General features: G+C 32.4%; 1 protein-coding gene across 2 annotated transcripts in view; it reads left to right on the top strand.

Moving 5' to 3' along the window:
* Window positions 1-322: 322 nt before the first annotated feature.
* Window positions 323-26,534, top strand: part of LOC114345313 (B-cell receptor-associated protein 31) — a 33,147-nt gene continuing 6,935 nt past the window's right edge. Inside the window, exons 1-3 of one of the 2 annotated variants that reach the window (XM_050661321.1) lie at window positions 323-444; window positions 554-806; window positions 8,745-9,019. In XM_050661321.1, the coding sequence (XP_050517278.1) occupies window positions 578-806; window positions 8,745-9,019 (504 nt within the window). In that variant the 5' untranslated portion in view covers window positions 323-444; window positions 554-577. Of the gene's footprint in view, window positions 807-8,744; window positions 9,020-26,534 lie in introns of both variants that reach the window. The other variant, XM_050661322.1, reaches the window with a different exon arrangement.

Here is a 26,534-nt window from a genome sequence, read left to right as displayed (position 1 = left end):
GAGGAACTGAAAGGCTTAAGTATAATCTATGAAAGATAATACAATATTGAATCTTTCCGGTATTTGTAGATTATTGGCCAAACTGACTACAGTTTACCTTGGCCTGTCATGAAGCAATGTTCACAAGGTAAACTAAATTCTTCCTGAATGTTGATGGTTACGTTTACGTTTGCTTTAAATTATAATATTAACATTAATACTAAAATGCAATTGAAATCCAATTTTTATTATTTGATGTGTGAACAGTAACATACTTTCTGGCGTAATTGTTCTCGGTATTAATCATAGAACAAGATCATGGAACAAGTAAACTGGGTGTGCAAACGGATTAAAATTTGTGTTCTGTGGGAACTGTCAGTGCCATAGATGTACTTGGATGTACTATGATCAGTGTCAGTTGTGTCAACTGTAACTTTAGGTCACGTCATTTTGATCTTTAGAACAGTGAGTAATAAAAATTTTAATTTTAAAAATAGATTAGAGCCACATCAGAGATTGTTCAGCTCTTTAAATAGCTATAATTACCAATCTCACTCTTGTTATTTCGTTTTAGTTAACCTCATTCCAAATCGCCAAGATGAGTTTGCAGTGGACGATAATCGCCGGGTTTTTGTACGCAGAAATCGCAGTAGTACTTCTTTTGGTACTCCCCGTTGCTTCCCCAAGAAGATGGAACTCTTTCTTCAAATCGAAGTTTTTGCAAGGTTTACAGAAGCAAGCCGGATTTTACTTCTTGATGCTTCTGGGCATTCTGGTATTGTTCCTTCTTGACGCCATTAGGGAAATGAGAAAATATTCTAATCTAGGTGAGTGCCTTATCAATTTACAGTTTTAGATGTAGGACTTTGCTATCTATTAATATGCACGTGAACCCACCTATTTTCTGTTCATTGTAACAGTTATATAAAAATTAATTTATTAAAAAACTATATTTTTTCTGTCTCTGTGTTTGAATAACAAAATGGTTAAGTATTACAAATTACAGGAACAAATACAAACAAAAATTTTGTTGATTGTGTGTTACTCCTAGAATAGGAATTGTCATCTGCTTCAAATGATGTAGAGTTGTGATGCAGATCTGCATTTGTGATGATTCTCGTCTTTGTTCAATTTTTTGATAGTCAAAATTATAAGATGCTATTGTACTTCCTGTCATCATTATCATCAATGGAGTTACAACTCTTCGTAAGTCTTTGCCACATCTATTGTTGCCCGGCATATTTGTCACTCCTGTGCCACTATTTCCCATTGTCTCACTCCCTTTGTACTTCTTGTTGATATTCATAATTTGAATATGGAAGCACATCTAAACTGACAAAGGTTTTGTAATTTGCAGCTTTATTTATTTGTAAATGCTATTTAATGTACTGTTTATAAAAAAACTGATACGACTCTTAAAGCATATTTTGTAGAAAATCGAGCAGTGTACTTTCGTCTTTTTGTTTTTGGTCTCGCTGCAAGGCAATTACCAGCACGATTTATAGGCGATCTTGATGTAGTCTGACTCTAAGCCATATCAAAATCGCTGACTATGTTCTTGTAAAAAGCTTTTGATGAGGTGTGATATCGCCTGGTGAGAACAATAGTGACGAAACTTCAAAATGAACATTTAGAGATAATCGTATTTGAAGTTTTGATGAAAAGGCTAAACAGTATAACTGACTTCTAGGTAATCATTTTGCAAAATTTTTCTAATAATGTGCTTTCTAGATATGTAAACCAATTAGTAGAAGTAATTTTATTTGAAGAAAAGATGGATATTGTATTTATTTTTGATTTTTTTTCTGCGTTACGCCATTATTGCATTATCGAAGATGTTTAATTTGATGTTTCGTTACTATACTTTAATACTACTATACTACAACAGTTAAGTTTCTGTTTTAAATAATTAAAAAATTTTCTTTTAAAAATAAATTAAATGCATCAAATAAAATATTTTATTGTACACACTAGTTATGCGCAAAATGAAACTAAAGTACAATACAAAAATAACAAAGTAAGATCTTAAGTAATAATTATGACAACGATAAACATGATAAAAGATAAAAAGTAAGCAAAAGAACTATGAATAGTAAAATTAAATTCATCATTTAACTCACTTTTGTTTCGTATTTCAAACTACTAAAGAAATGTTTGTGGGTAGAAGGAATTGATTTATTTTGTAAGACTTCTTTTTAGAAATGAATATTGGTTCTCGATAGTGTGGAATTAAACAATACTGATCCAAAGTGGATAGATGCTTTCTTAATTTGCTATTTCTAAGTACCTAAGAACGATTGAAACTGAGTATTTCTTTAAGAAGTTTTATAAAAAAAAACACAAAAGCAAAAACGACCACACAGACAAAAGTGCTTATTCGCCACTATTGCACATTGTACTACAGTAGACTCGCGATTATCCGAGTCTCAGTTATCCGAGCCCCTCGGTTAACCGAGGCAAAATTCATAGCTGGTGAGTTACAACTTTCAACCTTGGCGCAACATCGCCTCCTCAAAAAGAGGAATGAAACTTATGCAAAAATCAATCAAAGACTTTTTTAAACAGTAATATTGATAAGGTAAATGTTTTTATCTTTTATAGACAGTACTGTATTAGTTTTGTCACTAAAATATCCACAGTTATGGTTATTTACGTGTTTTTCTATCAACACAACCAATCTCAGTGTTAACCGAGTTTTTCCGTATCCGAGGTAGTCACGGTCCCAGTTACCTCGGATAATCGCGAGTCTACTGTACTATCTTTAATAAAATATCTAATATTTCAAATACATGTAGGCACGGCGTAATTACAGATTCGCCAGTATCGATATAAAGTTTGGTGTGCTTTCGTCGTTAATGCATCAAAATATTTGACAAATTCACAATACCATAAAGACTTGTAGGCGCCCTCTAGTAATAAGGAAATTAAATAATTGTTAGCCAATATTGCACATAAAAGAGGGCATATTTAGATGTCGATTGATGGACTTAACTCAAAAACGTTAATTTTCGAGTTTCGCCACTATTGTTCTCACTAGGCGATATAATGAATATGAGTCTAATTATATTTAATTTAATATATTTTGAAGGATAAATACTTATTATTTACATACTGTCACTGTTACTGCCAAATCTTAAAATTGGTCAGATAACTTCAACCTCAAAAAATGGCTGTTTGTTTATTTTATTATTTGTCTGTCATAATAAATATAATATAATGTCAGACCAATCATACACTGCTGAAAATGATCAAATCTTACTAAGAGTCGTATCAGTTTTTTTAGGAACCAGCTGTACATGTACAGGGTGTTTGGTAAAGAATGGGCCATAGCTTAACCTCAGGTTCCTGATGTTAAAATAGGCCGATTTAAGCTAACTTACCTTAGTACAAAGTTTATAATAACCGAGATACAGGGTGTCAAAGTTAAACTTTTCTTTTATTTATTATTGAATATTTCCTGACAGGTATGAGATAACAACATGAAATTTGGTATGTGGGGGTTTTTTGGGTTGAGAAAACTAAATTCCCTATCAAAAATTATGTATTGCCCAGAGGGCGCCACATACGCCTTTCAGCACTCATTTATTACGTTCAATTTTTTTTATCCCTCTGTATAACTTCGACATTAAAATTTTTATTCTCCTATTAGTTTTACCTAAAAAAGGTATACTTCTTTCATCTCCCTAAACTCGACCGTTTTCCAGATTTATAAACATCTGTGTAGTTACACCCGAAAAATAACTTAAAACCATAATAATTGTGCCAATTCTCAAATTTATGTCATTGCATCGCAAATTCCATTTGAAGAAATTTGTGATACATTTTTGGATAATTTTATGGTTTTAAGTTATTTTTCTGGTGTAACTACACTGATATTATGCTAAAAATTATGTTGCACCGCAGATTTAAAATGCGTTTATCTTGAAAATGGTTGAGTTTAGGGAGATGAAAGAGGTATACCTTTTTTAAGTAAAACTAATAGGGGAATAAAAATTTTAATGTCAAAATTATACGGAGTGACGGATAAAAAAAATTTAACATATTAAATGAGTGCTGAAAGACGTATGTGGCGCCCTCTGGGCAACACATAATTTTTGGTAGGTAATTTAGTTTTCTCGTCCCGAAAAACCCCCACATACCAAATTTCGTGTTTATATCGTGTTTATATCTCATGTCTGTCAGGAAATATTCAATAATAAATAAAAAAAAAGTTTAACTTTGACACCCTGTATCTCGGTTTATTATAAACTTTGTACTAAGGTAAGTTAGCTTAAATCGGCCTATTTTAACCTCAGGAACCTGAGGTTAAGCTATGGCCCATTCTTTACCAAACACCCTGTATAGTTGAAACAGAAATCAGTCAGAATGCATAACAAAGTGGCAGTATCAATGTTTGGTTTTATGAAATTTCGGTTTAAGAAATTGGACTAGCTGCTTTAAAGATTAGATATTTTAACATCCCATTAATCATTGTAAATTAGTCATTTTATAACTTACAGTAAACATTTAGATAGTACAGTTAAAATAATTAGACAATAAATATTATGCAAGAGAAATTAAACATATTTCCAATTTTTAAGACAAAGTTTATTAGCGGAATCAAATTTATCATTTTACACATCATATTTGAAACATTATTTGGTTAAAACATCTCATTTTTGTTGGTAAAAAAATTATTATTTGTCTGGACTAAACTACTCTTCTGTTGATATCCTAGAAGACTCGGTATTCATACAATGTTGCCAAATTAAATTTTGTTATATTCGGTTTAAATTTTCTAACCAATTTCTGAGCGTACTATAACAGTTAAATGTCACCTAAAACCCAATTGTGTGGACACAAGAGTCTCTTGCTGATGTCAAAATCTTGTAAACTTCTTAGGAGTGCCAGGGCTATATTTTGTTTGTTCATTGCCATAGAACAATTTTACAAATACCATTTCACTTAAAACACTGGTATATAAAAATTGTTATACCTATAGCATATTTCGTATGGGATATTAATTGTGTTGGCCTGTGACATCATTCTGGTATATAGAACGTTGGCATAGGACACATATAACCTATGGGACTAACTAAAATGAACAAACCATTTTTTTAATTTCCAATTTATTCCAAAGGAAAATAGCAATACTTCTAACAAACAGATAATAAAAGAATAAAAGTAGTGTGTCTAAAACATTATTTGTTAAAATAAAACAATACAAGAAAATAATACAAGTATAAATGCAAGAGTAAAAACATGAAAGTTATACAAAATACCATAGACTGTACTAAAATCACAATAAAGATGCACTAGAAATAAACAAACCAAGACTCTTGAATGTTATGAGGAGCACTCCCAAATCATGATTTACAATGTATATACAGTGGAACCTCGATTATCCGTCTCTCCATTAACCGTCACCTCTGTTAACCGTCAGGGTACATATAAAATAAAAAAAGTTAATTTGATTTGTGATGAGGACACAAACAGCTATCTATTGTTGACAGATAAAGAAATCGTTGAAATGGCAACAAAGGCTGACCAAACAGATTCAGAAGCTGACACAGACTTGGAATTTGACTGTAGCCATATTGATGAACCAATTGTAACTGACAGAGATTTGCGTAAATAATCTAGAGAAGCTGCATCGCATATGCAATAATTCATCGAGTGGTATTCTCAACAAGAAGAAGCCAATAAAGTAGATTGCATGATATTATGCCGATTAAGAAATTCAGCAGTCGCAAAATGTGAAGCAACAGTAAAACAAACAAAGATTTCAGAATATTTTAAATTGATTCGATTGTACGAACACAAATCCCTCTTACATTGTCAAACAAACCATACAAATGAAATTTGAGAGTTGTACTATGAATTTTTAATTTTTTTTATGTTCTGTTAACCGTCTTTTCGATTATCCGTCATACCCTTAGTCCGGTGCCCTGACAGATAATCGAGGTTCTGCTGTACACTGTAAATCCCAAATCATGATTTACAAAGTTTATACATTGTTAATCATGATTTGGGAGTGCTCCTTGTAACATTCAATGTGTCTTGGTTTGTTTATTTCTATTAGTGCATCTTTATTGTCATTTTAGTATAGTGAGTTTGGTGGAAGCAACTTTTACAGTAGTGTGGTTGTCCTTGACCTTTATCACGAACATTCTACACTAAGGAAGATATTTTCTTCTTTCCTTCGATTACAACGCCATGTTTTCTGTACAGTTTATAATACTCACAATATCTGGCCCCTTTTTTTAGTTGGGTGTTGAATTAGATGATGTATGGACTGACGACAATTTGGTGTGGTGTTTTTACTCCAGCCAGGTGCTAACACAAACTGTATGATTGAAAACTTGAACTCAGTTATTGTTAGCTTCCTTTGAATTGTGGAAAAGTTGTTATACAGGTAGTTAGCATTTACTGAACTTGTTTCCCAGATGATTTCGATTATGAGCTTTCTATACCATTGTGTATCTACCTAGGGCAGTGCTGTAAGAAGCAAGTTGATCACACTAACATTTCCCCTGGTCATAATCAAAGAGACAAGGTTTTTCTTTTACTTAAAGCCAAGTGTACTTAAATGTTACACTCAGCATACCTTGTAATAATAATCGGACTTATGCGAGTGTAACATTAATGTACACTGCAATAAATTGGGGTTGGAAAGTAAAGGGGTTAAAATAAAATTAAAATAACAGTTCAAAACCATTTATTAGGGCATTTAACAAACTAATATAGTTTTTGCACACAACGAAATAATTTAAAATATAGGCGACCAAACTGTTAAAACTTAGATTTTAGACGACATAGATTTTCAGTAAAGTACAAAATCAATTTTCACCCAAGTGGGAGGACAAAAATGTAGCTGATTGAAACATAATTATTTATTTGGATTAGGAACATTTTCAAAACACCCAAAATATAAAAATGCTTTACATATATGGACCTGCATTACAAAAAGTGTTAACATGTTTTTTGATAGGTATGTTGAAATTTATCTTGTATCAAATAAAGTAGTGGTTGAATCCTACAAAATCTTTCCCCCTTCCCTTTGATATTTTCCCTAGAATGCCAAAATCTGAAATCAATTTCTAGTCAAATATGCAAATATTCAATCAGTATTATTGGATCCATGGTATATGTACCAGCACCATCCATATCTTAAAACCCATGAACATTTTCATTTCTTGCATATTTGTAATTTTTCTATCTTCTGTAGCTACTACTTCTTTTTAGTTTTATTGTGTAAAAATATTTAAGCATTTTTGTTTGTTCCTCTTACAGTGAATTCAATTATATCCTCAGATATAAATAATTGAAAATAATTAATATCTGTAATAGAATTATCTTCTTTTGGCATCATAACCCTAGATGGGGCTTTGCCTGTCTGGCTATGTCCTTCCATTCAGATCTTTCTTGTACCTTTCTCCTCCATTGTCTTAATAATTTATTACAAATCATATTTTTCTACTTCAACCACAGATGTCTTCTTACCAATTTAATTAATAAATCATTGTTGTACGCATAAGGGGGCGTTCAAGTATTACGCAACGCGATTTTTGAAGATTTTTGACCCCCTCCCCCCTATGTAACGCACCTTAATGGGGCGTTCGTGTATTACGTACCGCAAATTTTGAAGATTTTTGACCCCCCCTCCCCCCAACCAGCGTTACGTAATACTTGAACGGCGCCTAATCGAGTGGACACAAGCAAAAATTTAAGTTTTGTTGTCTATTTATTTGGGTAGTGTGTTGAAAGCTTCACCAGTTGTTGGTGGTGTAAATGGACCTGGTGAATACATATGGTCCTTCACACAAGAAGGGAACCAGCTTCTGTAGTGGTTGATAAGTAGACTCTGATATTTTTTGTTGAGTCGAAGCAAGGTGTAAATCAGTGTTGAAATGATTGATAACGTGTGGGATAATTATTTTATTATGTAACACAATCACTGTACAATATAATTATTACTGGGTTTACTATAAGACATACATACATTTGCTATGTAGAATTGAAAGTAAAGTGAACCGCGATTATGAGAGTCAAGTATGTGAGTACTAAGGAGTGAGAGAATAGATAATTCGCGTGAAAAACCATGTAATGGCAATAAGAGATGCGAGCCGTGAATTGAGAGTAATCATTCAAGCGTATACATTTGAGTTAAGCTAAAAGCGCGAGCGACTAGCCATGAGGGTGGCTAATAAGTGACTGAAAAACTAAAACTGATTAAGCATAAGAATTCTTCTTTCGGGTTTCGCAACAAGAATTCGCTCAATTTATCAAGTCCTATGCGTATCTAATTTAAGTTTTAGAATAAACAAAACCCCCCTAATGCGGTTCGGTGCCACAAAGGCCTTTATTAATTTTGGGAAACATAAATGCTACATCGAAACAACTTGATTTTACAATATTGACTATAACGGTCTACACATGGTGTGGGATTAGGATATAAAACTGTTTTTATTTCGGCCGAAACCTGTGAGAAATAAGATATATCTTAGAATCGAATGTTTTTATAGCGCAAAGCTCCTTGTATTAAAGACTCAAAAAGGGGCCAACGGAAATGCGTTATTTTCTCGGATTTAGTTAGTTGGAATCTACAAAAGGCAGATTTATTCATTTTGAAATAGTCAGAGATGCAATGAATTGTATATTGAGATTATAAGCAGAAATTATAATTATCGTTATGTTAGAAAATTTTTCAACAGGTAGACATATATAATTTTTTGAGTTTATGGAAAAACGCCTGACACTTACCTGTTAAAATATTTTATTTACAGAAGCTGAAGAACATGGCCATGCCCACCTCGATCGTGAGATGCAAGGCAGCATGAGACTCTTCAGAGCCCAACGCAACTTCTACATCTCCGGTTTCGCTTTGTTCCTGTCACTTGTCATCAGAAGACTTGTTATTCTAATCTCTGAACAGGCTACTTTACAAGCCCAATCAGAAGCTTCAATGAGACAAGCCCAGAGTGCAACTACTGCAGCTAAGAGCTTGTTGGCCCAACGTGGAGAAGTAGCACAAAATGAGAGCAATGAAGCTCATGACCAGGTGAGATTATTAAATGATTTATTTATATTGTGCATGAAAAACTAGTCAATATTTAAAAATATTGTTAATTTAGAACATGTATTTCAAGAGGTACTTTTTAATATTCCAAGATTTAATATTCAGTACCATAAACTTTATGGTACCATTTTTTATTGTAGATTCAGATTCTGTAAAAACCTATATTCAGTGCCATAAAAATTAGTTTACCGCCTAAAATTAGTTTTTCTATAATTATAGTCAGGGATCCCAGGCCTATCTATTTTCACCATTGACTACTAACAAGCTAATTTTTCGTGAGTAGCTTCATTTTGACGAGACGCCCAACTTTTTTCCTTACAACAATTTCCGTATGTGGTAGATAACAAAGATAGCAGGGATAGTCCAGTCGGGTTAGACGAATACCTAATAGGCCTAACCTTGCATTTTTCCGAGCTGCCCCAAATTTTGTTTTTCTAATCTTTAGGGAGGGTCAATAGTAGTGTACATTGAAAATCTCGACTGAATTCTGCCGTTGTGTTAGCGGCCATTTTGATTTTGAATGGGAACCATTTTTGCTCAATATCTCCGCCATTTTCAACTTCTCGTCAAAAAGTATGAGAACTAAAATTGTTGAAAATGTGATTTTCTTTCATTACAATTTTTTTCATGCGGTCGATATTTTCAGAGTTATGGGCGAAAATAATGACAGTTAGAATTATTAAATTGTTTCGTTTTTTATTGATTCTTGTCGGACTAGCGATATATACCTGTTTTTTTGTAGGACATTGTTTTATTGCATCACATCTATATACAAAAATCTTACATAACATATATGGGACAATATGAGTTTGACACTTCTTATAGTACAGATACATAGTTATCTTTGTTTCACACTCTTAAAGACAAAGAGAAACAGTTATCTTTGTTTCACACTCTTAAAGACAAAGAGAAACAGTTTAGCCATTAACTATTTTTGCTAATCTTGACAGTAGCGAATAAACTAATAAATATATGAGGAAAAATTTGTTGAATGCGTCTACCGTCAAGTTTGTGCCATTGGGTTATGATGTCATTAAATCTATGACGTGTATGCCTAATAGGGAACTTGCACATTTTTTTTTATTACATAATAATGTTCAGTTTTGTATAAAAATGAGATTTCCAAAATTTCACGCTTCAAAAACTCATAATGACTAAGGGCCGGTTGTTCGAAGGCTAATCAACAATGATCATTATCAAATATTTAATTACTGTCACCAACTGTCAATGTCAACTTTGTTTGGGTTGCTGAAAACATAATATGAAATTATTTAATCAATTATGTTAATAATTGTTATATTAATTGATTAACTAATCTCATAATTTTAATCAATTATGTTTTCAGCAACCCAATAAAAGTTGACATTGACAGTTTTGGTGACAGTAATTAAATATTTGATAGTGATCATTGTTGATTAGCGTTCGAACAACCGGCCCTTAGAAGTACAAATTTAAAGTCTTCAGTATCTTAAAATAGGTCAAACGGCCCGTGACGTCACTCAGTTTAACTATATGGTTCCGTTTATGGTTAAAATTAGGTATATTCTTCTTCTTCTTCTTTAGTTTATTGGCCTCCACCTATTTTGGTATACCTCGTCGCGGAATAAAGGAAAAATATTTATATTCTATTAACATTTATCGTATGTCATTGTAATAATATATTCCAGTTTGTTGACATTGGAGTTTGATATAGTTATTGAAGGAAAGGAAAGAAGGTTTACTACTGAAAATAAAACCATTTTGTTAAAGTACAGTTTTCTATGAATAGTTCAAACAATCAGAACACTTGTAACGTCAAATAAATGTATTTTCTACTGACGTTTAAAACATCTAATTTAAAATTCTGTTTACTTTGTTGGAAAAATGTAAATGTACAGTTATATTCAAAAAAAAGGGTACAAGTATTAGAAAGAGAAGTTAACGTCATCCTATTTGTGTAAAACCGGCTGGGATTTTTGGAGGTTATCAAATGTCACAGGTTATTAAAAATATAAATCATTGGCGTTGAGCATTAATTAGACGAAACCATTTATTCAACAATTATATAAAGAATAATTTTAATGACTGTTACAAATAGAATTTAGTATTTGGTGATAGAACCGTCTGCTTCTATAACTTTATTTAGTCTATTTGGCATACTTTGAATTATATTAGATATCATATTTGGATCAAGATCTTCCCAGCACTCTAAGATTGTATCCCACAATTGATCTGAATTTTGTGGCATAAAATTTCTTTTATATATTTTTTTAACAATTATGCCCCAAATGTTTTCAATTGGATTTATATCTGGACTGTGCGCAGGCCATGGCAACTTCCAGGTTTTGCGTTTGAAACCAATTCGTTACGGCATGGGCAGTGTGGACTGAACAATTATCTTGTTGATATATAAAAGTATTATTAGGATACAATTGCTCAATAGAAGGGAGCATTACGTGTTCCAAAACGTTAATGTAATTGTCGGCAGTAAATCTTCCCTCTAATCACCAACAAACACCAGGTCCATGTATACTAATCCAACCCCATACATTTACAGAAAAACGTCTAGATTTATTATGAGAGTGAATATATCGTTCTTCAAACCTAGTATTGGCTGGACGATAAACACGGATTTGACCGTTATAGGTCGACTGAAAAGTCTTTTCATCAGTAAAAATGACGTTGTTCCAAAATTGTGGGTTGCAGTAAATATAGTTTAGTGCAAATATTACTCTTGCTTGCCGATGTTCAACACTTACTAATGGTTTTTTAGCAGCTGGTCGGTTTTTTAATTCAGATTCATTGATCCTTCTGCTTACAGTAGGTTGGGCACCAGGAAATCCCGTATGAATCCTTGAATCCTTCGACGTCGCAAATGGATTATCTCTTAAGAATTGAACTAAAACAGCATCTTGTTGAGGAGTAGATACTTTGGAACGCCCTGAACCAACTTTTCTTTTTAATGATTGTTGTTGGACCCATCGTTGCTTAATTCTGAAGATTGTTTTCAAATTTCTATTATAGAAATTTGCTAGCGCACGAATTGACCATCCTTCTTCCATTTTCGTAATTATTTGAGCCTTTTCAATCTCACTTAAATGACGAGGCATATTAATTTTTTATTGTACGTAACGTTAAACCTTCTATCAAATTAAACGTCTTTGACGTCTATGAGTTGCATTTTTGATCACTTATGACATTTGATAACCTCCAAAAATCCCAGCCGGTTGTACACAAATAGGATGACGTTAACTTCCCTTTCTAATACTTGTACCCTTTTTTTTTAATATAACTGTACAACGGAGTGACGTCACGATGCGTTTTAGGCCACCTGTTTTAATTTGAATTTTTAATCGGCTTTGGGGGCCAAACGAAAGACCTACAAAACTTTTTGTTTTAAATTATGTTCTGCTGTGATTTATAACATTTTTTTCGAATTTAAAAATTTAAGCAAGTTCCCTATTGTTTGAATTAGACTCTAGCCTCATATAAGAACTAGCTTTATCTTATACTATCTCAGAACTTAATGTTTTCCATCTTTTGCGTTATTTTGTCAATTATTAGGGCACTCATCACTGTATAAGATAATAATTTAAAAGACTAAAAATAAGAGTATTTAATACCAAATTGACAGTTTTAGCCAAAGATGCAATTAGTTATATTATATATATATATATATATATATATATATATATATATATATATATATATATATATAATATATATGAAAAGAGATCCGCCACATGTTTCTAGAATATACAAAACAAGTAATCATAGACTAGTAATACTGAACTATGACCCCTGTATAAATTTTATAAATAATTTCTTAAAAACAACTGTAAATAATGAAGTCTGACCACATTTTTCTGCCTACATAGTAATTTTGATAATTACATAGTGAGAAAACTATAAAATGTATAATCAAATAGTACTATAAAACTTTATTGAACTTAAAAACCTCTAAATACACAACCAGACCTAAGCTATTAGATGCATTTAGTGTCAGTGTTTTATTTGGAAACCTCCAAAATGTTTGTTAGGTATTTTTGTATACAAGGTGTAATAAAAAGGTAGTCAATAAATTAACCACATTCTGCTTGGGCCAAAAATAACTTGATTTTACAAAATCAGAATAATATGTGTTCCCCATAAAAGTTGTATGAGGTTGTGATCTTCTAAACCCCCAAAAATTTGTGTAAATGTTAGTTTTTCTAGAAGCTCTTTTATAAACTGGCCATACTGCAGCCAACTGTTGTATCTTACATCTTCCATTTATTCAAATCTGTCCCATATATATTTTGACATGTGCTTGGTCAGGTATATTTTTCCTGTGAGTTATGTTGTGTTCAGATCCAGGTTTTTTCCAGTCATGGATTGTGCTTTTTGACATTCGTATTGTCGGTCCTTGACTGAAGTATTTTGTATGTGATTACTGTTTTGAAAAACAAGTTTTTATTAAGATACAGTCTCCTTTTTATTATGCTTTTCAAATAAATTTGTTATAAATTCTGAGTGACAAAGCATAGGTTATCCATGAATTTTCATGTTATTCATAGGTCCAAAAAGTATCCATCTAATCTTCCTGGTATGTTTAAAAACATGTAATGTATCATACACCTGTTAAAATGGTATCCATTTTCTGGGCGGTTTTAAAAGAAAAACTGAATATTTTGAAAAAAATCACCCGTTTTGGATGAAATAAATTTGTAGCTGTAATGACTGTGTTCCTCAGCTGTTCATATTTCTTACAAGTCCTCTTTTATAAATCGCCAAAGTAAAAATCATTAGGATTAAGATCGGGACCTATAGGTGACCAAGAAATAAGCACATAACTCTAGTGCAATTTATAGGCTGTTTCCAGAAAAGATACTCAGGTAGGTAAGTTAGGTTTAAAGATATTTTTGTCTCAAGAATATGTGGAATTTACCACGCTGAACAGTCGGGGTCGTGAAATGCAAATTTTAGAATTCCTCTTGTCTTCACTTCAGGATCCATCTGGCTTGAAATTTTTAGAAGTCATGGAGGTGTTACCTGGAAAATGGTCCAATAAGTTTTCAATTAAATATCTTTTTGACTTGTATTTAGCAGATGCCGCTAGACAGCTACTACCATCACGTCAGTTGCAATGCGGGGACTAATAGAGTCGAAAATTTAAACTTAGGGCAGAGATAGCAACCAATGCATTCTCTGAGGAGCAACTAAAAAGTGGCGAAATCGTCGATAAGAGTGTTGGTTGCGCTCTCTGAACTAGGTAAAAATTAAGACAGTTTTGGCTTCGCATTGTAACTGAATAAAATGTATACATTTTTATTTTATATTAGTATTACTCCTTTGAGTAACATAGGTCCATTTTCCGTTGGAATTTACCACGCTGAACAGACGGGCTCGTGAATTGCAAATTTTAGAATTCCCTCGTATCTTCTTCGCTTCAGCATCCATCGGGCTTGCAATTTTTAGAAGCCATGGAGGTGTTACCAGGTGTTACCAGGAAAATGGTCCAATAAGTTTTCAATTAAATATCTTTTAAAAATATTTTTAAATATTTTTATTAGTACGAAAACTTTGACTTTATTTAGCAGATGCCGCTAGGCACCTACTACCATCACGTCAGTTGCAATGCGGGGACTAATAGAGTCGAAAATTTAAACTTAGGGCAGAGATAGCAACCTATGCATTCTCTGAGGAGCCACTAAAAAGTGGCGAAATCGTCCATAAGAGTGCTGGTTGCGCTCTCTGAACTAAGTAAAAATTAAGATATTTTTGTCTTCCCAATGCAAGTGAATAAAAATGGTATACATTTTTATTTTATGTGGTTTAATTTATGATCTAGTTTTTTACACTCTGTGTAGTTGAAACAACATAATATGTTTTGCATTATGATCAGCAACTTGTTTTGGTCAGTATTATGGTTTGGTATGGTTAAGGTTAAGTTTAATGATGCCTCTTTTTTAAGAATATAGATTTTTGTATTGACTTATGTAAATTGATATTCTGTAGATATCAAAATAATAAATATCTCACTAATTCAAAGTTTGTACAGTATTACAAAATAAATAAGAGATAACTAATTGGTTAAATTAATATATATGATAAAAATAAGAGTCGAATATCAGTAAATTGAATACAGATAAAAACATTACAAAGAGTGGTTGATTCAGAGACCAAATAGAAATAATCAGATTTGTAAGACTATATATATATATATATATATATATATATATATATATATATATATATATATATATATTTATTTATTTTTAGCATCTTATGACGTCCCCCCATGTTAAACCGTAGTCTCTCGTGGCTTCCAGGTCTTCGTGAACTCCGATATACGGTTGCCACGAGGACTTTCCCTAAAATGTATCGCAAATGAAAGGTACCACTTCCTACAATGCTTACACAAAATATTGGCCGGACGTCCTCAGTCACGTTATCTGTATAATAATATACACATTACTTGGAGCAATTGCCGTCAGGCGCGCCATGTTCGCTTGCTGTATATCTAAAATCACTTTAACGGTTTTGATGGCATCCAAATATATATTTATTCAGTTTGCGGTTGTAGTGGTCTCCGTATATTTGAGTTTATGTCCTCATGGCTTCCACTGCGCTGTTGTCACCTCAAATGTTGGAATTTAGACTTCGGATATTTTTAAAATTGATTATTGTAGTATGTTGAAAAAAATATTGTTGCGATATATTAATGATATTTTTTTGTATAATTAACAATGTATTTTTTTCACTGCAAAAATAAAAAATTAAAAAGTATGTTCATTAAAATTGATGAATTTATCATAACCAGTTGCCGAATCTGCTGGTCTAATTGCTCAATTGTAACATATTATAGAAGTGTTAAAATTGAATTCTTAATTTTTTATTACAAAACTTTTACCTCGACAGCGTAGGGTACAAGAGGACGGCTTAAGTAAAGTAAGTACAAAATTTTTAATAATATAATTTGTTCAACTAATAGGTGCAAAGGTGTCTGGAAAATAATAAAAATGTTTAAAACATTGCTTACTTATTTCATACACTCAATGTATTTTTTTATGTAAGGATATAGAAAATAATATTTTGAAAAATGTTTAAAATATAGTAGTAAGTCTTAAATTTCACATTACATAAAGTAGTTAAGTCTGCTAGTCTACAAAATTAAAAACAAATAGAATACATACTTAAAAAAAATTAAAGCACTCATGCCATACCAAACGAACTACATTCTTACATATTTTAAAAAGAAAAATCTTTAATTTTGCCCAACCCGACTAAACTACCGGCAGGTAAAAAGTCTGCAGTATGCGGGGGCCCTACTGTTGAAATAGATTAGAAAATTAAAATAAACTTATCTACCATTATGAAATTCTAATTTGACACAAAAAACTGTATCCTGGATTAAGAACAAGTGTGTAGAATACTCTCGTGAATTAAGAAGCGTTTCTACTGTAGGGTGACCATATCATAAATTTGAAAAAAACGGGACACATCCAAGCAGCAGTAGCGCACCTATAATTTTTCTCTGGGGGGAAGGGGGTTGGCTTGGGCGTCGAAATTTTTTTCTATATTTTGTGAAAGACAAGTTACATTTTCCTGCTATTATTTATATATTTTTCATATGCCCTGGGGGAAAGGGGGTTTAACTCCCAAACCCCCCCCCCTGGGTGCGCTACTGCCAGGGTTTGGAGCGATAATACACAAACAGGGATTGAAACACCGTCTTTTAGCTAATTTGGAACCTATAAATCCTTTTCAATTTTAAATGTCTAATTTACGTACGATCAAGACTGCGAAACGCAGAAAACTAAAAAACTACGCTAGAATGACGTGGATAAACAACCAATCCGTCAAAACAAAACAGGGAAGAATAAAAAATAGCGAGAAACACAGCAAACTCAACAAATAAAAAGAAGAAAAATGACGGGTTTCGCTGGAGGACATTAAAAAAGACAGAAAACCATCAAATATAACAATTTTACAAAAAAGTCAGATAAAAAAATACGTCCAGCATTAAAACAAGAGTACTAAAAAACAAAAAAAAAGAGAAACCCTGTTTGAAGACAAGCAGATCAGCAGAATATGAGAAGAATATTATGAAAAAATGCTATTCGGTATGAAGGAAACAGATGAAGAAGAACAAGATAACAACGAAGTAGAAATTTTCACAGAAGAAAACGTACAAAAACAAATATTAAAAACGTAGAAAACGGAAAAGCAGCAGAAGAAAATGAAATAACAGTGGAAAAAAATACAGAGGAAGAGAATTACATAAGGAAATAAACCAGCTAATACAACAAAAAATATGAACAAAACAGACTACCAGCCGATTGGAACGCAGATATTATAGTAGGTACCTAATACAGTAAAACCCCGCAAATCCTAACTAATTGGGGGGACAGCCTGTTCGGATTCCGAAAAGGTCGGATTATCCGAAAGTTAGCCTAACTAATAATTGAAAGTTTACTTTGTCGTTGATTCTGAGTCGCTGTGCCTGTCTCTCTTTCTCTTCCACCCATCTCAGATTGATGTCACTGATGCAGAGCCAGTGTCATCATTTGTACTTAGTCGTTAACTCCATGGCTTGATTTCTAATTTGAATAAGCTCCATTTTCCCCGTTCCCCTATACAAGATGGATCAGAAAACTAAGAAGAAAGTGTAATTACCGAATGGATTGAAGCTGACGACAAAGGGAGCGAAGAATTTACGGATGAATACATTGTAGACTTGGTTCAACCTCAAGGCAACCCTAATGACTAATGAAGATGAAGAAAGCGAGGAAGAAGTTTCCCTGTCATATTGAGTGTCACACGCAGATGCCACTAAAGCTCTGGGTGTGGCTCTACGTTACGTGGAGCATAACTCTGTTGCATTACCAGTAGATGTAATGTTTATGTGTAAATAGAATTAGAATTAAACAATGGTTTCGAATTCACCTGTATAAGTTGCAAGTTGGGAGGGTCAGGTAGTAAAAAATTTACGAATTGGCCGGTGTACATTTTGATTTGAAAAAGTTTGTCATTAAGAGTTACGAGTTGGCGCGTGTCCATTGGAAGAAGGAGAATGTCACGGTTAAAGAATTTAAGGGACTGGTTTAGATGCAGTTCTATAGAACTCTTTAGAGCAGAGGTGGACAGATTAAAGATAGTGATGATGATATCCAACCTCCGATTAGGAGACGGCACTTGAAGAAGAAGAAGATATTAGATTTTACTAATTATGCCGCCCCCTTGTGATGCCGCCTGATGCGGCTGCCTCACCGCATCATAGAACGGCACGGCCCTGAAAATTACAGTCTTTTCGTTTAAGTCGCTACAGGTAAAAATAAGTAATTAAATATCTTATATCAGATAGAGTATTCATTTTTAGTAGATGAACAAAGGTTTAAAATGGCAGTTTTTGAATTTTGGTACGATTATTTGTTGCTTCGGAAGTTGCAAAAATAAACTTTTGCAAAAATAAACTTAAGACTGATATTACATGAAAAATTGGGTCAAACAGTCCATGTTCAGTCCAGATATAACAAAAAATTTCAAGGTGGTTCGTCAATTAGTTTACATTTTATTCAATTTGTTTAATAAAAAATCCTTTTCTTTGCAATGATAAAGCATGCTATTCTTCATAAAATAATAATGATACAGCAATTTTGTGGAAACTACATGAAAGAAGAATACTTATGTTTTCAAAGTTTTTAAAAAAATAATAAAAACTCATTTTTATCATTCCGAAAATATTTTAGTAAAGTAGAGTCATTTTTGGCTTATAAACAATTTGAATAACTTTGTTAGTATTGACTGCAAACTAAATTAATCGACTAAGGGATGGAAAAAACCTACCGGTTATAACCTAAACCCAGTTTTTTTAATTCGAAACAACCGGTTTTACCGGTTGTTTTTTTGTCCCGGTTATAACCGGTTTTTTTCTTTTTAAGTAATAACCATTGAAAAACCGAATAAGTTGCCTGTGGAAAAAAATTAATTTAGAGAAAAATGAAGAAATTTCTATATATTTTCGATCTTAATCATATAATATTATAAATAATAAATGCGAAGTAATTAACCCAAACAACCATAATTCAACTTTTATTTACTAATAGAGAACTGGACGAAAGTGTCACATCAGCTTTTATGAAACAATTTTGAGAATAGTTATTTAGATTAATAAATATTTCAAAGACTGGTGAAATGGTGCATGTGATGATAATATTTACATAAAAGTATGTGATCTGCTTGAAATCGATATTCCAACCATCATCAGCTAAAAAATTGTTTATACTTGAGTACTTGAGACTTGAGACTCTTGTATAATGTGAATACCGAAATACGATTAGGAATCTCCATTATGTAATTTTTAAACAATAAATAATTCTTACGAAATAAATGGTAGGTATTATACAAACGTATTAAAAAATATTACCTACTGAAATTTTTTGATGGCAATAGAGAAGTAAATACTGAATTGGTTTATCGAATTTATTTTGTAAAATAACTATAAGTCATTTGGACATTTTTTAAAACTTGATAGATCCAAGGGACATTTTGATAGATCGATAGGATCATCACTTTTGGGAATATCCCAATTATTGACAACGCAATATACGCCGACGCCGTCTACAACGAGCGACGAATCAGAGATTGGGGTACTCTGGCCCATTTTTAGGGTAACTTGAAAGCGCCTGGGAAAATTTTTATAGGTTGAATTGGTTGGGGAATTTTTCGGGAGGAAAATTGAGCAAACTAAAGTGCAATATAAATGTAACATTATAACTTATTGAGTATTTGCTTTTGATTAAAAAAAACCGAAAACCTGTTTTTGGAACAACCGATTTTTTGACCGGTTATAACCGCCAGGTTAAACCGTAAGTTAAAAAAACCGGTATAACCAAAAACCGGTTTTTTGTTCAACAAGCGCCATCCCTAGACTTTAGGATTTAAAAAGCTGGTACTTTTACATTATTATTATATTATCGGTTTATAACGTTCTTCGTCTTCCGATACCCGTTCGCCATTCCTCTCTGTCCGTACATTGATCTACTTGCAGACCTCTTTCATCCATGGCTTTGTTTATTCCTGCCTGCCAACTTTTCCTCGGTCTACCTCATCTTCTTCTGTCTTGCAGTTTCCATTTTTGCCCTTGTTTTGGGATTCTGTCTTCATGCATTCTTTATACGTGACCAAACCATCGTAGTTGTATTTCGTTGGTTTCGTCATTTATTGTATGTGTGACCTTCATTATTTCTCGTATCCGTTCATTGGTGACATGTTCTCTTCTTGATCTTCCTGCAGCCCTTCTCCAGAAATCCATTTCGGTGACCTCTAACATTCGTTTTGATTTTTCCTTCATATGCCATACTTCGCAGCTGTATGTTATAATGCTTTTCACTACGGCGTTATAGATCTTTTTCTTGTTTTGGTTGTTTACCTGCTTGTCCCAGAGTACTGAGTTTAGGAGCCTAATTGCTTTCCTGCCCTGAGTGTTTCGTTCTTTAACGGCTCCGTCTAGTGTTCCACCATTCGTGATTTTCATATTCATACCCAGGTATTTATATTCGTTACATTTACTGATTGTTTCTCCTCCTTCTATAGTCGAGGAAATGAAGCATTTTAACTCGCAATTTTTTCGTCCAGCATGGATTTACTTGAAATTTTCACAGAAGGTAGGGCGTAGGAAATAGGCCAAGGATCATTTTCTATATCATGCCGCTGTACGCTAAAAGCTTGGGGTGGTTGCCACCCCATCTCGGGGACGGGAAATTTTTATTGCATTTTAACCATGTAAATCGATGTAAAAAGTAATTCTAAGAAGGAAAGGTTTTTTACATTTTCTTCGTAAAACTAATATTTTTCGAGTTATTCGCGCTTGAAAGTAACAGTTTTTCGACGAAAAAATCGACTTTTTTAGAGGGTTTTTTGAGAATACCTCGAAAAATATGCATTTTATCAAAAAATACTGTAGATATGAAAAATTTATCTTTTAGTAACACAAATTACCCCTGTAGTTATCACATTGTTTTCGATGTGTACTTTTACATAAATGTTAAAAAAAACTTTTACCTTGATTAATTACGGTCAAAGTTAGGTACTTTTTTTTATTTAATTCACAGCTAGTTTCTTTATAACAATTAAGAAACCTAACTAGCGCTATTTTAAAGTTCAAGGTATGTATATAGTTTATGTGTAAAAGTTTGAGTAAACTTGAACAGAGTTGTTAATATATCTTTAAAAATGATGTCCTAACGAAATCGACTCGTGGTCTGTGGAGCGGAATTATTAAAATCCGTGCACTCAAAAAATGAAATTAACTTTTCAAAGATATGTTGCGCTTAATATCTCCGGAGCTTGTTGATGGACTTGGATCATTATTTTTTTAATTTATATATACCTGTAGTTTTGTAGAGTATGTTATGTACACATATACCCACCTAACAAAACAAAATGTTATGTATACATATACAAGTATATGTATACATATATAATTTCATAAAAATCGTTCAAGCGGTATCGGAGGATTATGGCAACTAACATTACGACAGGAGAATTTTATAGATGTAAATAAATAGATAACTATTAAAAAATAGGGGTTGGTTGTAGAAAGGTGAAAATTAAGGGTTGTATATATTTTTAATGGTACATAATATAAAATGAAGGTAGACAATTTTCTCCAAAACAATAAAAAAGTGGCAGGGGGCAACCCCCCTTATAACGTATGGGTGTAAATAATAGATTACCACCTATTTTCAGTCCTACAGAATATACGTGTAAAATTTCATAAAAATCGGTCAAGCCGTTTCGGAGGAATATGATAACTAACACTGTTACAGGAGAATTTTATGTACATAGAAGTAACTGTGAATTAAATAAGTAATAAAAGTGGCTAACTTTGCTCGTAATTAACCTAGGCGAAAAGTTTTTTTTTGAAAATTCGTGTAAAAATATCAGCTTTTCAAATCCCAACGCAGATTTAGTCAATATGTTAATATGGTTATTAAAATTGTTTAGAAGCCAAAAATGATTCTACTTTCGTAAAATGTTTTCAGAATGCTAAAAATGACTTCTTATTGATTTTTTAAGTAAGTTAAAAATATAAGTATTCTTCTTTCCTGTGGTTTCCACAGAATTGCTGTATTATTATAATTTTCTGAACAATAACATTGCAAAAAAAGCTCTTTGTGATAAAAAAATCGAATAAAATTTAAACTAATTGACAAATCGTCTTCAAATTTATTGTGCATTATGGACTGTTGACTCAACATTTCATGCAATATCAAAGTCTTAATTTCATTTTTATAACAATTTTTTTATAAGTTATAACAATTTTTTTATTTTCGAAATTTAGTTTTATTTTGCAATTTCCGAAGTAACAAATAATCGGATCAAAATTTAAAAATTTTTAAACCTTTGCTTATCTACTAAAAGGTGAATAATCTAAATAAGATATTTAATTACCTTATTTTTACCTGTAGCGATTTAAACGAAAAACTGTCATATTTGACCCTTATTTGTTAATTACTAAAATTCTCGTCCGAACTGTGACGGGCATTGTTGTATTTATAATGTAATAGGTATAACTCCAAAAAACCCATTTGCAACCTGGCTGGTCAAGTGTCCCGACAAAAACCTTATTTTTCTGGACTATTGCAACTAAGAGAAGAAAGAAAGAAACTTAAAAAAAAATGTTACAAAAAGAAGCAACCGAAGAAGGAAAAAGCAGTAGAAAGGAAATACAAAGAAAAAATATAGCGGTTAAAAAGCAAGCCAGGAAAGACAAAAGATGCTATGTATATGATATGGTAAAAATGTCAGAAAAAGCTGCGCAAGAAAACGACCTGAAGATACAGTACAATATCATCCGAAATTTGACAGGGAAAACACTAAACAGTAATAAACAAATTAAAGATAAACAAGGAAATATAATTAAGTCAGAACATAAAATAATACAAAGATGAAAACAACACTGCGAGGAAATATACTCCAAACACCAGATATAGACGAAGATAACGTAATACAGGAAATAAACATTAGAACAATTGAAATTACGAAAGAAGAAATACAAAACACACTGAATCAACTAAAAAAATGGCAAAGCCGCTGAAAGCGACAACCTACCGATAAATTTAATAAAGGCGGGCGCAAACAAATTAGTAGAAATGTTACACAAACTCAAGATATGGGCCGACCAGGAGCTCCCACCGAAATGAAACGAAGGTGTAACCATTAAGACACCAAAAAAGGGCGATTTAAATAAATGCGAGAATTGGCGAGCAATAACACTGCTAAGTGCCACATTCAAAATAATGTCAAATATCATATTGAATAGACTGAAGCCAGAAATAGACAAGAAACTAAGACTAAGAAGCAACCAAGAAGGCTTTCGCGCAAAACGCTCCACTATCGACCACATTTGTACTCTATCAGCACCTCTGTATCTTGTACCTGTACCGCTGTATCTCCTGTACTCTATAATTATCTTGGAACAAGCTAGTGAATGGCAAAAAAATATAAACATAATGTTTACTTTGACTTTGACTTTGAAAATGCATTCGATAGTATAAACAGAGAACAAATGTGGAAGATTCTAAAACTATATGGACTACCGATAAAATACATCAACTTAATCAGACTATTTGACAAGAAATATACAGCCAGACTAGAACATGCGGGAAAAATGGTAGTAGATGTAGTTATACAAAGCGGAGTTAAGCAAGGATGTGTGCTATCCCCGACATTATTTCTAATAATAACGGACTGGATCATGCAGAAAGTAAGCAATAATAAAACAGGTATTAGATTGAAATTGCATGACTAGTTGGAGGATTTGTAGTTCCCAGATGACATTTTTCCCCTAACCGAACATAGCAGCCATAAGCAAAAGAAGCTTGCAAAATACTCCAGGGTAATGGGCCTGAAGATAAAGACAAAAAAAACAAAACTTAAAAAACAGCAACCAAGAAACTAAAATTAAAATACAAGGAAGACAAATACAGGAGGTAGATAACTTTACATATCATCTGGGATCAACCATGGAAAAAAAGGCGCTAGTAGATCAGATGTAGAAAAAAGGATAGTAAAGGCACAATATGCACTCATTATATATTCAAAATGCATTAAGGAAAATCTTGAACACACGCGATATATCAGAATTAACCAAAATCAAAATATTTACAGGAAGAGACAACTAGCAAAAAATTAAAAACCTTTATAAATATATCGTTGAGGAAAATCCTAAAAATATACTGGCCAGATAAAATAAAAAACATAGATCTACGGAGAAGAACAAAACAAGAGAAAATAACAGTCACGATTAAAAATAGGAAATGGAAATGAATTACACGGACTCTGAGGAAGGATCGAAATAATATAACCAAACAAGCACTCGAATACCAACCAGATGAAAGAAGAAGAAGAGGAAGACCTGATAATAGCTGGAGAAGAACTGTAATAAGAGATCATGAAAGAATTGGCCTGAGATGGAGAGAAGTCAAACAGAGAGCAAGAAACAGAGAGCAATGGAAAATACTTGTATAGCAAATTTCGAAAGAATAAAACAGATAAGGATGCGCTGGGAAGGGATTACAGGAAGAGAGAGAGAGAGAGAGACAGAGAGAGAGAGAGAGAGAGAGAGAGAGAAACAGTACCGATTATTATCAAAATAAAATTTAATAATATACCTAACCTAACTTATCGAAAGGCTCATCAAACAATTATTAACTTTAAAAAATAAAAATTTGTCAAGGGTATATAGTGGTATTGTTAAGTATATTACAATATAAATTATTCCATCGAAATCTTCCGAAATCCATAATCTTCTTCCATCGAAATAAAATAGAAAATCTAAAAGTTTAGAAAATATATCATTCATAACTACACCCAAGAAATAAGTTTTTCTAACCTGATTTAAGAGTATAAAAAAACGAAAACAAACAATTTACAGCAAATCCTTATCGTATATCCGAGCAAAACCACCTAATTGGCAAAAGTTATAAATAGAATTTGTCTGGGTTCTACAACTAAATTTGCACTTAAACACGACCAAGGTTAAATATTTTACTTGATATTATAAGTACGTTGTTGCCAGTATAACGGATGCCAAAGCGAGCGCTAACTGTATGAAATTATTCTTGTTAATATACACGCTGTATATTGATCGGAAGTCACGAAGAGTCAAAACTATACAGAAGCCACGAGGGACGCAAATACAATATATATATATATATATATATATATATATATATATATATATATATATATATATATATATATATATATATATATATATATATATAACAGATTTCTAAAATGGTAGAATATTCAAGATTTCATCGAAGAACCTGTACAAGCATAATGATTATGTATATATTTCTGATCTGCTCAGTTTATATTTTTTCTTTTTTCAAACTTCTTGTGTTCATTGTTATAGTTCATTTGATATAGGTAATACATTTTTTTGCCAACACAATTCAGTTCAATTGCATTGAATTCTCCAAAATATGATCGAAACATAAATTTGTGTTCATTTATTAACCCAGGAACAATCGCGCTCTTTTCAGTCACACGATCAGTCGCGGGTTAGATTTCATCTAGTACGTATTTAACTCGAGAGCAGTCGCGCCGTTAGAAAAAATCATTTTATCCTTTTCCGTGATAACTTGATGAAAAATTTTGCAACATAACTATCCACTCGAGTATGCCTCGAGACACTTTACTTGTTATGTTACAAATATCTATTTTCAACAAGAAACCGAACAAACACTAAAATATAACCACAGTATGTAATTCCGCTAGTACTTCGGGATATTTTTTGCACAAAGTGCCAACAACTGTTAATATGGAGATCGTTTAGATATGTATAGACATCAGAGTACAAAAAGACTCTTTATCAAAATCATATTGATATCAAACACATCAAATTAATAAAAATCTTGATAGCGTTTCAAGTGCTATTGTTAATAAATGTTTCTGAGTACAATAAACTCATGAATTTAAGATTATTTCTGATTAAAAAAGTTAGTCATTGTATATTCCTTTGAGTGATGACTTTTATGAATTTAAATAATTGGCATGGTACCTTCCTTTTAACACGTTGACGGACAGACGTCTAATTTCCATTGATGTAATGTGACACAAGTCTATAGACGTCATTTTTAAAATAACGAGTTGTGACAAAAAATGTCACATTACATCTACAGATGCATATTAAATGTGACACGATGTCCATGGTCGTCGTCCACATGTTTACAAAAAATCCACGAGAAAAATAAACTTCCTGTAGCTGGCTGTATACCATAAATCACAAAAATACCAAGTTTTTTGTAAAAGGTATATATTAAAATACCCTAAATAAGGGTCACAATACAAGACGTTTTCGGATTAAGGAGTCCATCATCAGTGTTTAAAAGCCAAAAATTGCATGCCTGAGCCACCTAAATGTATTGGGTAAAAACCCTTTAAATGTAAATGATATGGCTGTTTTACATATTTATATAAAGATCATCTGATGTTAAAAATATGCCTGGATGTTACCCAGGGC

This window comes from Diabrotica virgifera, chromosome 9 (assembly GCF_917563875.1).
Source record: "Diabrotica virgifera virgifera chromosome 9, PGI_DIABVI_V3a".
NCBI classification, from domain to species: Eukaryota; Metazoa; Arthropoda; class Insecta; order Coleoptera; family Chrysomelidae; genus Diabrotica; species Diabrotica virgifera.
This window is presented reverse-complemented; position numbering and strand designations above follow the sequence as displayed.